At 41.0% G+C, this 17,680-nt stretch overlaps 1 protein-coding gene across 1 annotated transcript in view; it reads right to left on the bottom strand.

Moving 5' to 3' along the window:
- LOC149198746 (uncharacterized) overlaps positions 1–17,680 on the bottom strand; it is a 385,249-nt gene that overhangs the window by 339,071 nt on the left and 28,498 nt on the right. The window contains exon 2 of the mRNA XM_089400347.1: positions 889–1,066. Coding sequence (XP_089256473.1) covers positions 889–1,066 — 178 coding nt within the window. The remainder of the gene's footprint in view (positions 1–888; positions 1,067–17,680) is intronic.

The raw sequence follows: 17,680 nt of genomic DNA on the forward strand, positions 1-17,680 counted from the left end.
AGAACACCTGGCCGATGCTACAAAATCTAACATTGTCATGGTTTTATACGTATATTCCTGTTATATGCACATAATGCATTATGCATAGGGATGATAACTTGTTCTAAATATAACTTATTTAAGGGTAGATCTGGCTTTTAACGTTGTTTAAGAATGGAACTTTTAATTGACACTAGGTAAAAATATAACTATCCTATCATTCCAATGTAAGCTGAAGCAATCATAAGGATGTGGATGAGGTCTGGTTACAGTTCGCCCTTGCGCTTTTTAGATGTGGAGTCCATTCCTATATTTACAGAGCTTACAGGTGGTTTAATCCACATAATGTGAGTAATATGAAGGTACAGAAGAATACATCACCCACAGGAATTAATTTATGATTCCAATTTCCCACACATGCAAATCAGAAAAGATGATCAAACCAAAAGGCGCTGCAACAGAAAGGCTAATGCTTTTATGTAGTTCTTACAAAATGACGCACCCAATATAATCTCCTGAATTTAGAATGTTCGGTGTAATGTGTAGGATTATATTTAGAACCTTACAGCCTTCTTTGCATCACTCTAAAAAGGTAGTAAAACCATCGGTACAAATTCAGGCATAATGTGCTTTCCATCTTAAATTATAATTGTAGAGCTCAATGAAGCGATTAATTTTATATTTATTTTAGAGTCTAAAAACAATATTGTGCTAAGCACTTCCCAAGTGAACTTTTTTGCTCTGCAATACTCGAAAGCTATTCAAAATGCAGAAATTTCCAACACACTTTTCTCCTTCGTGATCAAAATGATATTTGAAAATAGAGAATTTGCAACACTAAACCATTGCTCTGAAAAAAAACATTAGTATGAGGGAAAAAATATCAAATTTACTATTTTACCATCACACCTGTTGTTTCAATAATTATATGATCAGATTTCACCACCTCTGTTCTCACCAACTCTGGAAGCATTTTCACAAGATCTCCTCCTCTACAGCATAGACAGCTATTACTAGACCTCACAACATCTTCAGCTTCAGTCATTTTGGAAGTAACTAAGGATCCATCAATATCTTCTTCACCAACCTGCAATCACATTATTTCAGTGCTTCTAACTGAAAAAAATTAGGATGTCTTGCCAGGTAATAAAAGGCAGTGTTGCAACTATCATTAGTGGAAATCTATTGAAGGGGCTCATAAACTCGTGCTACTGAAAATATCAGCAATTTATTGACAAACTTGAAAAATACAAAATACATTCAATTTTTTTCATTTTCTCAAATTTAAACTAACAACAACATCAAATAATCATAGTGCCACATAAATATGAAAGGAAGATTGACATGTAAGATTGATGCCAAATGATTTAACACATGTTAGTTGTCAATAATTGTCCAGACTCCATGATTCATCTACAAAGCTTAATCTACTATCAATTCCTCATGCTCCTTTTATGAGCAAAAAATATGTTACCTTCTAGAAGAGAAAGGTCCAACGGCCAGAGTCAAAGTCTATTGATGGATGTCTCCATCTATGTAGGTATTGACACTGGCACCGAACTCTCCTTAGTCAGCTCTTGCTCCTCTGACTGCTCTAGGACAACCTCCCCCACCACCTGCTCTTACCCACCCTCAACTAACCATTTCGGTAACACATCCATAACAGGTCTCTCGGCCTCCACTAACCTTTAAGACATGGTGCCAATGGTAGTTGAGGAAATGAAATCCAAATATTTTCTCAAGCTGCTTCATTCAACACCAAATATTGTAGCAGACACAGACCATATCCTTAAAGCACCAATATTAAAATATATAGTGCTTCTTTGTGTGTATTTTTAATACACTCCATTTGTGCTCGTCATATGAAGCATTAAAGGTCTAGCTAACCACTGGAATGGAAAATCTCTATAAAAGTGGTGCCTTTCCACCATAATTTCTCCCATGAACATCTATAACAAATAAGACTTAAGTTATAGTTTCATCAGGGATGTAATAAAACCCTGCTACATGAATGGGACATTGAAGCATATGGTTCTATGATCAATCAATGTTCTTCACATCCCCAATCATCCTTGTCCTCGTATCTATGGCCTCATATAGGTAGTACATTATGAATTTTACCGCCATTAACTAGGTTAATAACTGTTGGAAACATAACCCTTTGGGGTTATGTGAACTTGGCTTATTCACTTGAGAGGAAGGTGAAAAGCCTCAATTGAACGCCAATAGTAATGAGAAGTCCAACATATCTCTTGGAATATGAAACCAAGGGTCAATGAATTGTATTAATATGTACATCTTGTGAGTAATATGCAATTCACGTTTATCTAATTTTAATCTAATTTTGTGTGAGTTTTATTCCTGCAAAATCTAGCAAGCCTTGGAAAGGGATACCCTACAAGGAAAAGACTAGACCTAGTGACAAAAATGGGGTGATGACCCACTGTCACCGCAGCAAAACCCCCCCACTCTTTATGGACTTTCACTAATGGGAGGTGTCTCCGTATTATATACAGGTCACCTAATATGTATTCTAGGTTTAGGGTATAAGGTGACACAGAGGGCTTCCAAGGGAAAGACACAATTTCAAGTACAAGGCTCCAACTATGAAGAGGAGGCAATTCGCTTTCCATGAAGAAGCCTAATTAGGGCAATCCAACACCTAGGGTTTGGTTGGTAGGTTGATAGTTAGTATAACCTAAGGTCAAGGCAAAGAGAAAGGGTTTACAACAATGTATTCCAACAAGCATGAAACCCTCAAGTAATCCCCATGTTGAAGATAGAACAAAACTAGGGTTTGCCCTAGGGCAAACAACTAGGGCAAGAGAAATTATGGATGAAATTGAAGTGAATGCCTACCGAAAGGGAGTGATTTTGTGGCAATCACAATGCTCCCAATATTTAGACTCTCCAAACTCCAAAATTCCTCCTCCTAGCCAATTCACTCTAAGCCCTACTTGATCGCTTGGCCTTAAGAGGGTCGAATTAGGAGAGAAAGGAGAAAAGATGAAATTTATGGATAAAAAGTTCAATTGATCACCAACAAATATGGCCAATGCCTAGTCCAATGGTTAATGGAGTCTATGGTTTCTTGAAATCGATTTGATCATGCAAAGGAGTAAGGATATTTTAATGCCCTAGCATCAAAGCCCTAACTATCACCTTTGTGAGGGACCAAAATTCACTTGGGAGAGCTAACATGAGATCACGAAGGGGATTTTCATTCACATACCATATTCTGAATAATGCATGCAATATTATGACATAGTTTCTATTCAATTGTTATTCAACAAAATTAGGGCACAAATTTAACCTAGATCACCCATTTATTCCATACATTAGACATGAAATCATAAATTTGCATAAACAAGGTACTTACACGACAATATGCATGTACAATCCAATTATCAATCCAAAGTGACTTCTCAAAAGACAAGAACAAATGCTAAAGACAAATTTCACTCCATACATCACATTTTTCCCATTAGAACAAGAGGTCGAATTCACAAGTCCAAGTGATGATGAGAAACAAAATTATCCTCTCCTCTATTTACATGATGAGGAACAATATCTATTTAGCCTAAAGGCCCCTATATCTCAAGTAAAATTACAATGATGAATTAGGTTACAAGCCAACCCACTAGCCAAAACATAAATCAAGTGAAATGCCCACACATGTGAGCCAAAATGTTGACGCCATCCATGTGTAGGGCTTTGAGGCATGCGTTGAGGCTTCTTTGTGCCAAGCAAGGTGTAGAAGCCTTCTAAAATCATCCTCTAAGGTTTGGCCCTTAGATCTCTGTCAATATCCCTTTGCGAACCCCAAAATCCATCTTGGGGCAACAAAAGTTGGTCTCATGGGTCTCCAAATGGCCATAGTGTCAATCTTTGCTCCAACATTGAGGGCTTCCAAGGTGGTGCTAGCCCTCCCATGTCTCAAGGGGTGAGACCATCCTCATCTGGGCCCTGGATCAGCTGTCATCCCTCATGAAGTGTTAAGTCAGTTGGGGGCCTACTGAGTCCAGGTGCATCATCCCAAAAAGTCATCAAATGTAGGGAAAAGTGTCGAAATGTTGTGGGTGTTGGAGGTGCCCAAGGGTGTGTGTGATGCTTTGTTATTATTTGGAAGCCCACGGCTCTCATCGCTCCACCTATGGGCGTCAATATGCTTCTTTGGAGGCTTGGGGCCCAGTTAAGGTGCCCAGGTCATGGTTGTGGAACCACCTAATAATCACATCACAAAGTCTAGCAAGCAACAAATCATTAGCTACAATAGTCATTTTTGCATCTAAGTGGACCAAGCTTGAATGTAAGGGTTATTTAATACTTCATACAAGGCTTCCCTTCTAAATTCAGGTTCTTGAACTCACAAAGGTGTATCCTCCCCAGGTAGGAGCAGCTAAAGGACCACCCTATTAGATGTTTCCAACCAACCCTATGGGGAAGAAACATTTCCTCAGTCCACCCTTCAATCGATAGGTGTTAGCGAATAATAATGATGGAACGGAAAGGAGAAGACTTCCCCAGGTAGGAGTGGCTAAAGGACCACCCTATTAGATGTTTCCAACCAACCCTAAGGGGAAGTAACATTTCCTAAGTCCACCCTTCAATCAATAGGCATTAGTGAATAATAATGATGGAACAGAAAGGATAAGAATTCATGGCCAAGTGCCATGGTCAAAGGGACCACCATGATGGGGATCCTCATCCTAAGTGTATAGATATAAGAAGGGAACAATCGTGGATACATGAGTTACCAACTGGGCCTGTGTTTTTCCACCCCTCGTGTGCCTTTTAATTTTCCTTTGATATTTTTGTGTTACTGCTTATAGTTCAAATGGATAGAGCTTGTTGTGTATGATGTAAAGCAGTTGTATTACTCCTAAATGATGAGGTAACTCATTGCCCGGCGAGGTTGGGACATGCAAGAGTTGTTGGACAACGTTGTCATTGATGTCAAAATGATGTCCAACATTGTTGAAGCAAGCCCTATGTACATGATGCCCTAGTTCTAGAAGATGCCCTAGCTCTAGAGTTGTTGATGCAAGCCCTAAACTTGAATATTTGAATATGATGGCCTACCTAGCCTAATTGATGAAGAACATATATCGAAGGAGCCCTAATCTTGAAACCCTAGGTGTACAAAGAAGGAGCCCTAGCATTGTTCAAGTAATATCTAGCATTGTTGAAGCAAGTCCAAGGTGAAGAATATATATAGTGATGAAACCCTAGGTACATGAAGGAAGCCCTAAACATGATATATGAAGCACTAGAAGTATATGCCATGTGTGAAAATTCAGAAACCCGAATCCTTTTGCAACAACTAGAAATTATCCTCCTAATTGTTATTTTGATTAACAATTTATTTATTGTTTCCTACAGCAAACACTGAATAACTCACACTGTAACCTACACGAATAAAACTGCGAAAGAATAAACGTTGGAAGAAATGCTAGCGCACACATAAATTTACACAGTTATTTTTGGACAAATATCCCCGTAAAAACCCAACTTAGGAAAACCAGTGCAGCAATGAGGGTTTTATTTTATTATGCAGCAAATCTGAGTACATCTATGGATGCCCAACTGGCAATTCAAACAACAAGAAAATCTGGCAGAGATATTCCCTAAGCAACCCCGTCACTCGCACTTCCTGCACTCGTGTTGCCTGCACTCGCGTTCCTGCACTCACATTCCTATACTCACGCGTTTTTGCTTTCGTGCGTTCCTGAACTGGGAATAACTCAACCTCTTACTACTGCCTCTCTGAATCTGGAAATCTTCCTCTGGATCACTGTCCCTGCCCCTCACTAACACTGCTTCCCTCTCTGGCTCGAACTCTACTACTGCTAGCTCAATCTACAAAAGGAACTGTTGCTCAAGTGTACTCTCCAAGTGTCCATCGACTTCTTGTTATAATCCTCTATTGGAGCACCAACAACCTGTTGAGAAATCAATGCAAGTAGATTAGGGTTTGATTTATCTTTCTTGTTAATTACTTGTGAGATATGTTGGCTTCTTTTACTTCTTTATTATCTTATCTTTCATCAAGCAATTACCATATTATGTGTCTATGAAGATCACAAAAACACAAGACATGAGATGTAGGTACTATGCCAAGTGTTGTTGCTTTTTCTAGCACCTGTAGCACAAGTGCTTCAGGAGATATAGAAAGCTTCCTAGAGACAGCCTCTAGGTTATTGTAGACCAGTGCCTGCCTATGACATCTTAAAGAGAGAAGTGCATTTAGTATTATCTGAGGAAATATGTTGCACTCCAATTGTCATGTAGTTTTGGAAGATAATAAAGGGGGGCATGATTCAATCATCTTTCATCAAGGTGAACTCAAGCAGATACATGGATCCAAATACAGGGGGTGAATCGGGTTGATCTCAAGGAGGAATGTCTTGTTCTAATGGCCAACACACAACAATCAGTAGCTTAATATTGAAGTTGTAGTAAAGGTGAAGAGGAGGAGAGAAAGGAGGGAAATAGATGCAAAGGGTTGTAAACAAGACAAGATCCTAAGCAGCGATGTTTCAGCAAAAGAATGGAAGGCAGAAGAGATGGAATGACAGGAATTGCAGAGCGCGAATTAAGGTTTCATGTTCTATAGCTCATGGATACACTTATCACTAATCAACATATGTAAATTTGTGCTCTTAAAGGTACATAAGTAAATCTTTAAATAACACAGGTACTGTTACTACTTAGCAGCATGCATATAACCATGAAAGAATGAGACCGACAGCTTCATTACACAATTTTAGTAGAAAAGAAACATACATGAAATGAGATTTACAGAGGGGAAAATATATTCCTTAAAACCATGATTGGAATCACCAAAGAGTTTCATTAATCCTCAAAATGAGTCCAATATACCAGTGCATTACATTTAGCCATACATTGCTCGAGTCCCTCATGAACAGGCAATTAGAACAAAAGTGGAATCACAGAACTTGGACCACTGCGGGTGCAGAATTCTAGAACCTCTATTAATTGTTTCTTCCCCCTATTTATAAGTAGAGGGGGAGCTTTGAATTAGTTACAAAATATCTCAACCAAGGGCCACTTGTCCGATAGACTAGCTATCTCGGGGTGCAATAGCTTTGCTGCCTAAAATGATTACCGAGGATTTGATTACTTTCTTGAAAATACACAGAAATTACAAAATAAACAGAAATATTCAAAATTTAAAGATGATCAGGCCACGTCTCTGCCACAATGTGTCCCTCTAGCTGCTCGGCTAGCTCCCATCGCTTTCGCTTTAACTGCTTGACTCCACCACTCTCTAGAGTTGGTAGCAATCAACTGTGTTTGTTTGTCACAAAGCAGAAGCGAAGATTGTCCTAGTAGTCCTTCATAGTATGACTGAGTGGAGCTCCATGCTGAGCCATTAAGTCTTTTTGAGTCCCATATCTCCATTTACTCTCTGAAGTCGTGCAAGCAAAGCAGTCAAATTCATTCTTGTGGCTATTGTTGTCCTGGGTTTCTTGTTACAGAGGCTTCCACAGGATCAGCCCATATCGATTTCCCACTGCTCCATGCCTTCATTCAATGCCTCAGTTGTCGACCCATACGCCTTCAAATCTTTGTACCATACTATCGGAACATCACTACACCGGGACTTTTAGTCTTATAACATTACAGAACAATGAGCTCCATGTTGAAGAATCTAGGGTAATGTAGGTTAATAAGATTCTTCTAGTCATGATAACTATTTGTGAGGTGCTTTTAACTTTTATTTTTATCACAATCTGCGCTTGTTATTATTAGAGTGTGTCTTCTCAATTCATCAAATAGTTACCAAAACAAAAGAGACAAGAACACAAGATGTTGGCTTTCTTCTAGGGCCAAAACCTCTCTCTTTGAGAGGAAAACCCGCATAAATTCTTCTTATAAAGATTCCAATTGACGAATACCAAGACCAAGACCCTTGACCTAATAGCCACTCCAAGACCAAGACACCAATCCTCTTATTTGTCATTGCTAAGATCATCATCATTGCTACTGAAGTCATCACTGCTGCAACACCGAGATCATCACTACTGCACCACTGAGATCATTATTGTTGCACCGTCACCAAGATATTCACCATAACACTGAGATCTGAGATATATATATATATACATATATGAGAGTTGCACTTAGATTCACTGACATAATGATCTTCTCCATCAAGGTCATGATTGTATCTCTACTAAGATCATAATTACATCTATGCTGAGATTATGACTGCTTCTGGACTATATGTCGAGAGACTCGAGACAGAATGTGTCATTATGAGATAACTAAGATCCTCCTTATCACAAGTATGTCAAGACTGTAAGGAGACAGATCCGAGCCTCACTGTGAGAACATCGAGATCCTTTTCATCATAGATATGCCAAGACTGCTAGGAGACAGGTCCGAGCTCTTCTCTGTGATATCCACTGAGACTGTGACAGTGTTCTTCCGTGCACTGAGATCTTCCATGCACCGAAACTGTAATTACTCATTGTAATTACCCACGAAGTTACAGAGGTACCCGAGATTTTATACTCTACTTTGCCCATCTGAAAGTTACAGAGGATTCGACTTCTTGTCCTTTCTGTGATGACCCTAGCCGCATATATATAGTGGTCTGTCTCTACATTTGAGCCGACATGACTTCTTTAGCTATTTTTGGAGGTCGACTTCTTCTAGAGGGATTGTGCTTGTCTTTGGAAGGCTTCTCGACATTTTTATAGACTTGTATACATTTAAACATAGGCTCAAGAAGAGCATCTTCATACATGACAATGACTCTTTGACTTACGATAAATCCTAAGGCTCTCAATGGGAGCCACTAACAAATAAACCTCTTGCTCATGAAACCCATGCATCAAGGCATACAAAAATAATTTTATTTCTTTTATTTCATCTTTTACAAAGATCATGTCATTATGAAGACCAAACCTAGTTACACTTTCTTCAACACTCCCTCTTAACTAGGGAGATATTCATAATGGTACTTGGTCATTCTCAATCTGAATAATTTCTCATAAGAAGAATCAGATTGGTAACCCATCTGTATAGCATCATAGCAACCAACATTGTTTACACAGCAAGGCCTTGACTAACAGCTCTATCTCTCATCAAATCAGAGCACAATGTTGGCGAGACCAATGACTATAGACACCTTCATCGTTGTCTCTCAAGGTACATACCCACCCGAGTGTTCACTAAGTATGACCTTCTAGGACTATTCTTATCTTGTGTTCCCAGCCCTCAAAGAATATTGATCCTCTTGCCTACTCTTATCTTGGATGCCCTACACATCTTCAAAGAGCATCGGATGCCAGATGATTACCCAATCCTCTATTCTTTCTTCCCAAATGAAGACAAGAATGTTGTGTCTATCTCTCCCTCTCAACTAGGGAAGATATGCCCATTCTTGTAAAGGAAATTACCCAAGTTCCCTCTGACCAAGAACTTGCCCAAGCTCCCGCTCAATTAGGGACTTGTCAGAGCTCCCTCTTAACTAGGGACTCTCCTTTTCATCAGCAACTTCTTCTACATGGGTCCTTCAACTGCTTGATCAATTTCTTCCTTGATGTCATGAAACTCAGTTGAGCTTCTTCCTTGTAGGGCATTAGCCATCCATCACTTTCCTTCTTGGTTCGTCATGTCATTCCTTTCTTCATGGAAAGTGGCCTTCTTGATACATATCTGGAACCTTCGTCATATGGCTACTTCTTCCTCGTCATGTTTCTTTCAGGAATTTCCATCCATCACATGAATGCTAGTTGTACTTGTACTTAAACTCTTGTTCCAATAGCCCTGCATGAACTCATCCAGATATTATTCAAGAAATCAAGACATAAAATTAAATCAAATAGCACCTTACAAGATGGCTCTTCATCATGACATCTTCTTGTAGATATCAACATCCTGCATACATGTTGACACGTCTCCCAAAGATATTCATTGTCAAGGGTCTCTATCTTTTTCAGACTTTCATTAGAGTCTTCATATCTTTTCCGGGATATTTCCTAGTCAAGTCTTCTTGGTCTTTTGGATGTTGATTGCCTTCATCATGGTTGCATATCTCACGATCCCTTCCTTCCTCACACATTCCATTTCCAGGAGCTTTCAATCAGAGTTTCTTAATTGTAGTCAACTACCTCATACTTCATATGAGGACATATTATGTTGATTTCATCTAGTGTGACTTATGCCTTCCTGCATCCTTTCAGAGGAGGAGATCCTTTTCCCTTGATTGTGCTTCTCAAGATAGAAGTAATGATCCATGTTATCCGCAACCATGTGACATGACATTATAATATTAAACACAAGCATACATACCTCATTTTTACCTTTAGGTAATCTAGGCTTCTTCCAGCAGCTTTCTTGATTGAAAATATCTTCAATCCCTTGATCTGCTTCATCTCTCATGTCATCATCCCATGAACTCCACAAGTTGGAGTTTTTTTATGAAACACTTGCTTGTCTCTAGATTAGTGAACCCTCTGATGAGGATTCTATCATAGAATCTTGAGGATCTTATATATCCCCATCTAGCAGATGTTTCCTTTTTGACTTGATGTATGATGAGCCTTGTCCTAGATGGCTTCATCCTTTCCTTCAATGTCCACTGAGGTTCCCAAGAGCTATATCCTTCATGTTTGTCTGCCATGGATTTTGTCCTTCATGATTCCCATGGTGATGTCACGAGCTCTTGTTTCTAATGCTTCCATGATGCCACGATACATCTTATTATCATGGTCATATCTATAACAAAATATTTAGGAGCTTATGATAAGACCCTTTTGTGAGGAATACCATCTGAATCATAGTAGATCTGTTACTCTCTCTTTCTTGGGCCCTTTTCTTCAGCGTCCTCCATCTTTCTGCCGATATGAGCTTTCTTTCATAATCTTTCCATAGCAGTGTTCTGTCTTGTTTGAGGACTAAACTTCCCTTTCCTTTCTGCAAATGTTTGAGCCCTTTAACCTTCAATACTTTTGCCCGCAACTTGTCTTTTTCTATCTAGCATAGAGACCACAAATTGTCGAATGAGGTAACCTTCTTGTTCATGAACATTTGTTACCTTGCTTATCAGTTAGAACAATGATGATTATCTTCTTATCATCTCTCTCAGATCTCCCAATTGAGATCTCATGAAGATATTCCTTCATTTTTTGATACCTTCAATTTTGTGTAGATCAAGTCTTAAGAGATATGACCTTCTTTACTGCATTATTCAGAGAATATATCTTTTAGTATTTCGTATATCTCTTTTATGTATCCTTTCCTACTACATAGGGATGGGAGGACCTTAAGTGTTCCCTCCCATGAATTCAAAGGAGACCTTTTTCGTTAATATGTACACTGACTTCTCTTATCTATGAGGATTATGAAAATCCTCCTTATTCCATGCAAGGACCTTTAAAGTGTTGAATTGGGGTAGCATCAGATGCGCTCTAGCCATGAAATTTGGTGGAAAGGTTGGGGCACAAGAGATCTCCAAAACTCGGAAAGGGTTTGGGCAGATTCTAAATAGATCAGAGGATATTAAAATAATTAATATTTTTAATGGGGTCCTACTTAGGGAAAATAAAATATTAATGTGTATTAATATGAATCTGTGTTAGAGTGGTACAAAAGACATGGATCAAGCCACATCTAATCTTAGTCGTTGATTAGGGACTTAATCTCGGCCGTTGAGATGTCAACAACAAAAAGCATAAGAGGAGGCTTGAGGGTCACTTGGAGAGCACACCAGATGATCAGTGATTCTATTCTCTAGAGCGGGGTTTGCTAAGAGAGATAGAATCAGTGATCGGGAGAGCAGCTAAGGGGTCTTAGTCGTTGATTAGGGACTTAATCTCGGGCGTTGAGATGTCAACAGGAAAAGTAGAAGAGGAGGCTTGAGGGTCACTTGGAGAGCACACCAGATGATCAGTCATTCTATTCTCTAGAGCGGGGTTTGCTAAGAGAGATAGAATCAGTGATCGGGAAAGCAGCTGAGGGGCATTGAGTACAGAAGAACAGAGAAGGCAGAGATTGTGTTGGGAGAGCAGCACAGCAGCCAAGGAGGGTGACACAGAGCCAACAAGAGCTCACACAGGGCCACGCAGAGGCAGCCAAGTGCTGCGCAGAGCACCAGAAGGGCCAGCGTAGCTAACGCAGAGGCTCCCAGAGCTGACGCAGGGCCTCCTGGGGCTAACGCAGGCCAAGAAAGGCTGACGCAGGGCCAGCGTGAGACAGAGAAGGGCTGATGCATTCCAGATTGGGCAGATGCTGGGGTTGCAAGAGCAGTTTTGTGCTGAGGAGTTGTCAAAAGGGTTTTTCGGGGTTTTAGCCAGGAGATTTCTCTCAAACTATGAGGTATAGCTGCTAAGGAAATTCTTTGTTGGGTAGGCAAGTTATAGCACCCAGATTGTACTCTGATATTGCTGTAAGGGCCCGATTCCTATTATTAGAGCCTCAATCTATTATACACTAACAGATCTATTTTCCTGCTGATTTAAAAGTAAATAAATGAGCTTACTAACCTTCTTACATAGCTTTAAACATTTAACATCTTATCATCTTATCATAAGCAACATAAATTAAGGTGAACATTCCATTGATATCAACTTAACAAGGGTAGTCCATGGAAAAATACCTGTTCCGGTGGTTGATGATGATACCTTTGTCTTATAGCTCCAGCTGAACGCTCCTTATCACCGACCCAACCGGATTTACCTCCCAGCCAACTAGGAAATAAATTCCTAGCCCAGGAAACCTCCACAGGTTCCCTAGCCCTCCGTGCCCAAGTCCAACCAGATATAGTGTGTCCTCAAGAAGATGTGCAAAACTAAATAATGATACTTTCCTCCTCTCAAACCCAATAAACCTCCACAGGTTTCCAAGGTCTCCCAAAATTATAACAAGGCCAACCAATCATAACCAACCCCCACAATCCTAAGCAAGACTCCCACCCCCCTTTTCTTCCTTCCCCCTTCCCTTTTTATACCCTCTTTCCTCAACCACCTCTCATTAATGTCATTAACTTCTCATCCATCCTTAGTTGACTTCTCTTCTCCCAAGTAAGCTAGGAGTACATTTGGAATTGTGACATGAATATAAAATTGAGAATTTAATGGGAAAGGATCATGTCTTCTCCCAAGTAAATCTGAAAAGTACATTTGGGAATGTGAAGTGTAATTACATGGAGAGGACCATGTCTTCTCCTTAGTAAATGTGAGGGTACATTGGGGAATGTGAAATGAATAAATATATATTGATGATAAGATGGAGAGGACTATGTCTTCTCCCAAGTAAATGTGAGGGTACATTGGGGAATGTGAAATGTACTTACATGGAGAGGACCATGTCTTCTCCTTAGTAAATGTGAGGGTACATTGGGGAATGTGAAATGAATAAATATATATTGATGATAAGATGGAGAGGACTATGTCTTCTCCCAAGTAAATGTGAGGGTACATTGGGGAATGTGAAATGAATACATATATTTTGAAATAATGGAAGGAGACCATATCCTACATAATATTCAATTTGAGAAGGTAAGTGGGGAATCTGAATAATGGAAATCATAAATTTATATTAGACCAATATTTCTCAATATTTTCAGATAATGTAAATATTAACAAAATTTGTAGGATAAGATTTAAGTGGGGCATTAGAATTGCTTAATAAGAAAACCCTCAGATAGTTGCACCGGTTTTCCCACATTGGGTTTTTCCGGGGACATTGGTCCAACAATAATGGTGTCATGTGATGTGTTTGTTCTTCTTTCTTTTAGTTGCTGATCTGTAATATGTTGAGCATGCACTAGTGTTTATTTTCAGTGTTTACTTTGTAAATAACTTTTTAAAGAAAAATTAACAAGTAGGTAGGAATAAAGGAGAAGAAGTGCATGAAGGGTTTCTAAATTAAGTAAACTTAGAAACTTCAACATGGTACCAGAGCGTGATTGCAGATCACAAGAGCACTAAGAGACATCAACTGAGCGGAGCAATAGCAGCTGAAAACAGTTGTCCCTAGGTGACAGAAGTTGTTTCTAGCAGCACAAAAGCCAAGGAAGTGTGACGCAGAGCGAGCTAGAGCCACACAGAAGAAGCTGGGAACTGCGCAGAGCCTCAGAGAGGCCAGCGTTGCTAACGCAGAGGGCCAGAGGGCTGACGCAGACCCATCTGGGGTGACACAGAGCCAGCGTGGGGCAGAGAGGGCCTGACGCAATTCACAGAGAAGTAGTTGCTGGAGTCTAGAAGGCTGCAAGAATATTGCAGAGTGGAGCTGGTGAGGTACAGTAGACAAAACAGTACCTGAAAAAGCAGGGCCAAAGGAGGTGTTACCGAGGGTTTCTAGCCGAGGAACCTAGATCAACAGTGCAGTTGAACAAGACAATCAGAGTAGGGGGCATCTTGACAAGCGGCAGAAGGATTTCCAAGAGGAAAATCAGGACTTAGAGGGAAGTAGAGACTCAGAGGAGTCGAACAGAGAACTTCCAAGAGGGAAGTAGAGGAGCGTCATGGCACTACACGGGGTAAGAGACCAAGATAGACTAGACGGAGCATCGAACTTCGCAGTCTGGAAGGCCAAAATCTTATCAGTGCTTGACAACAATCGTGTCAAGAACTTCGCCTTGAAGGTTATATCTATCCCAATCGACCCCAATGATAATGACAAGTACAAGGAGGCGATGGCAAGGGCCAAGTGCATTATCCTTAACAGGGTCAAGGATCATGTGGTACCGCATATAGCCGAGAAGGAAACGACAGTTGAGATGTGGGAGGCTCTCAAGAACCTGTACCAGCATACTTCTGTGTAGAGAAGAATGTTGCTCGAGAACCAGATGAGGTCGTATCAGATGAAGAAGGGTCAAACAATTGACTCCTTCCTCGGAGGACTGAATGAGATCCGAGATCAGTTGACTGCTATAGGAGCGACACCAGATCAGGAGCTTATGGTGAGGACAACCCTGAATGCTGTCTCAGAAGAGTGGGAAGTGTTTGTCCAAAGCATCTTGGGCAGAGGGACTCTCCTACCTTGGGACGAGAGGTGGGCAACTCTTCCCTAGGTAGAGATCAAACGGCAGTCAAAGACAGGTAGCAACAGCAAAGGGATCAAGGCCAAGCAGAAGGAGGAGGATATGGCCCTAGCATCTAAGGGAAAGCAGGAGAAGCGGAAGAAGAAAGATCTCTCCAAGATCAAGTGCTTCCACTGTGGGGAGATGGGTCCTTATGCGACCCAGTGCCCAAGGAAGAAGAGTAAGGGAGAGTCTTTCGAGACTAAGGCAGCGCTAGCAGGGGCAAAGAAGGAAGTTTTGACAGACGATGATTGGGCCATGAGTGCACACGCACCACTTGAGCGGAAGTGGGGAGACATCGAGCTGTAGTCAGGCGGACTACAGGTGATAAGGGGCAGGATCCTCGAGGCACCCAACCTCTTGGATTAGACCTTGCTACAGGAGCTCCGAAGAGGAGTAGCAGGACTGGCTGATGTGGGTAGAGACGGATGTGGATGGAGCAGCAGAGAGAGCTACAGTGCAGGAGTCCCGAGACAGCTCAGAGCTAGCACGATGCAGCAGTGCGAGAGGCACAGGAGTGTTGCACCAGTGCAAGACAGCACAGAGAGGCGTGCAACGGTGCAAGATGCAGGAGAGTTGTTGCAGCAACGCAGAGGTCAGAGAGGGAGCACTTGTCAGTGGCAAAGGGAGCTTTAGCATCAGTGGGTGTCTCTAACCCAACAGGGAGGTCAGTTGGGAGATCAATTACTTACTTCTCAGTAACTGAGTAGCAGTGTAGCAGTGGACGGCACGATGCAACATGATGAGAGGAGGTGCAGTGCGGATGCAGTGCTGGGAGAAAGGACCAGCAGCAGCATGGATGCAGAGGGAGCTATCATACAGATGCAGCAGTGGCAGTGGCAGAACCATGGGCAGCAGTACATGAGACAACAGTGCAGAGGATGTTGGGCAGGGAGGCCTAGCATCAGCACAAGTACCAATGCCGGATGATCAGAGTAGTACTTAGTAAGGAGTATTGCTAGAGCACAGTCCTCGCTAAGAGGGAGTGTTGATTTGGGGTAGCATCAGATGTGCTCTAGCCACGAAATTTGGTGGAGAGGTTGTGGCACATGAGATCTCCAATTCCTAGAAAGGGTTTGGGCAGATTCTAAACAGACCAGGAGATATTAAAATAATTAATATTTTTAATGGAGTCCCTAAGTCTAAACTTAAGGAAAAAAATATTAATGTGTATGAATATGAATCTATGTTAGAGTGGTCCAAAAGACATGGATCAAGCTAGATCTAATCTTAGCCATTGATTAGGGATTTAATCTCGACCATTGAGATGTCAACAGGAAAAGTATAAGAGGAGGCTTGAGGGTCACTTGGAGAGCACACAGATGATCAGTCATTCTATTCTCTAGAGCGAGGTTTGCTAAGAGAGATAGAATCAGTGATCGAGAGAGCAGCTGAGGGGGATTGAGTACAGAGGAACAGAGAAGGCAGAAATTGTGCCAGGAGAGCAGCGCAGCAGCCAAGGAGGGTGACACAGAACTAGCAAGGGCTCACACAGGGCCACGTAGAGGCAGCCAAGTGTTACGCAGAGCACCAGAAGGGCCAGCGTAGCTGACGCAAAGGCTCCCAGAGCTGACGCAAAGGCTTCCAGAGCTGACGCAGGGCCTCCTGGGGCTGATGTAGGCCAAGAAAGGCTGAGGCAGTCCAGATTGGGTAGACACTGGGGTTGCAGGAGCAGTTTTGTGCTGAGGAGCTGCCGGAAGGGTTTTCTGGGGTTTCAGCCAGGAGATTTCTCTCAAACTGTGAGGTATAGCTAATAAGGAAATTCTCTATTGGGTAGGCCAATTACGACACCCAGATTGTACTCTGATATTGCTTAATAAGAAAACCCTCAGATAGTTGCACCGGTTTTCCCACATTGGGTTTTTCCGGGGACATTGGTCCAAAAATAATGGTGTCATATGGTGTGTTTGTTCTTGTTTCTTTTAGTTGTTGATCTGTAATATGTTGAGCATGCACTGATGTTTATTTTCAGTATTTACTTTGTAAATAACTTGTTAAAGAAAAATTAACAAGTAGGTAGGAATAAATCAGAAGAAGTGCATGAAGGGTTTCTAAATTAAGTAAACTTAGAAACTTCAACATAATGACCCATCAGATCTCCTTGCAATCATGAAGTCATTTTACCAAATTGATTAATGAAAAATACTTACTTGACATGTGAAGATAAAATCTTTAGCTTGATCACGTTGAAGATGCACTGATGCTTCCTTCGGGTGATCTTCGAGTTGATGTGATTTTATTGTATATCCTTGCTAGAGTTGCTTAGCATGAACTGAAATCCCTTTTTAAAGATCTTTGAGACCTTCTTGCACTGTCTAGCATCAAGCACCGAAACTGCTCTAGAGTATAAGTTGTTGAGATCACTATGGTATGACAGAGATTGTAAATTTGTGGCTAGCACCATGGTTATTTCAAGATTGAATATAGCGACTGAATTAGCACCGAGACTGTGAGAGGTAACGAAGAACTGTGTTCTCTTCTTTTGACTGAGATTACTTAATCATATTGTGGCACCGAGATGTTAATAGCATAGCTTCGAGACTGTGGGTAGTATGAGACTATGAAATTATTCGAAAACTTCAGATAAGGATCCAAATTAGTCTCGCTGTAGGACTAAATTGCCTTGTTGTAGACTGATCCTTC

The sequence above is a fragment of the Pinus tabuliformis genome, chromosome 2_1 (assembly GCF_031772625.1).
Source record: "Pinus tabuliformis cultivar Carrire ecotype Pingquan chromosome 2_1, CPIR1, whole genome shotgun sequence".
NCBI classification, from domain to species: domain Eukaryota; kingdom Viridiplantae; phylum Streptophyta; class Pinopsida; order Pinales; family Pinaceae; genus Pinus; species Pinus tabuliformis.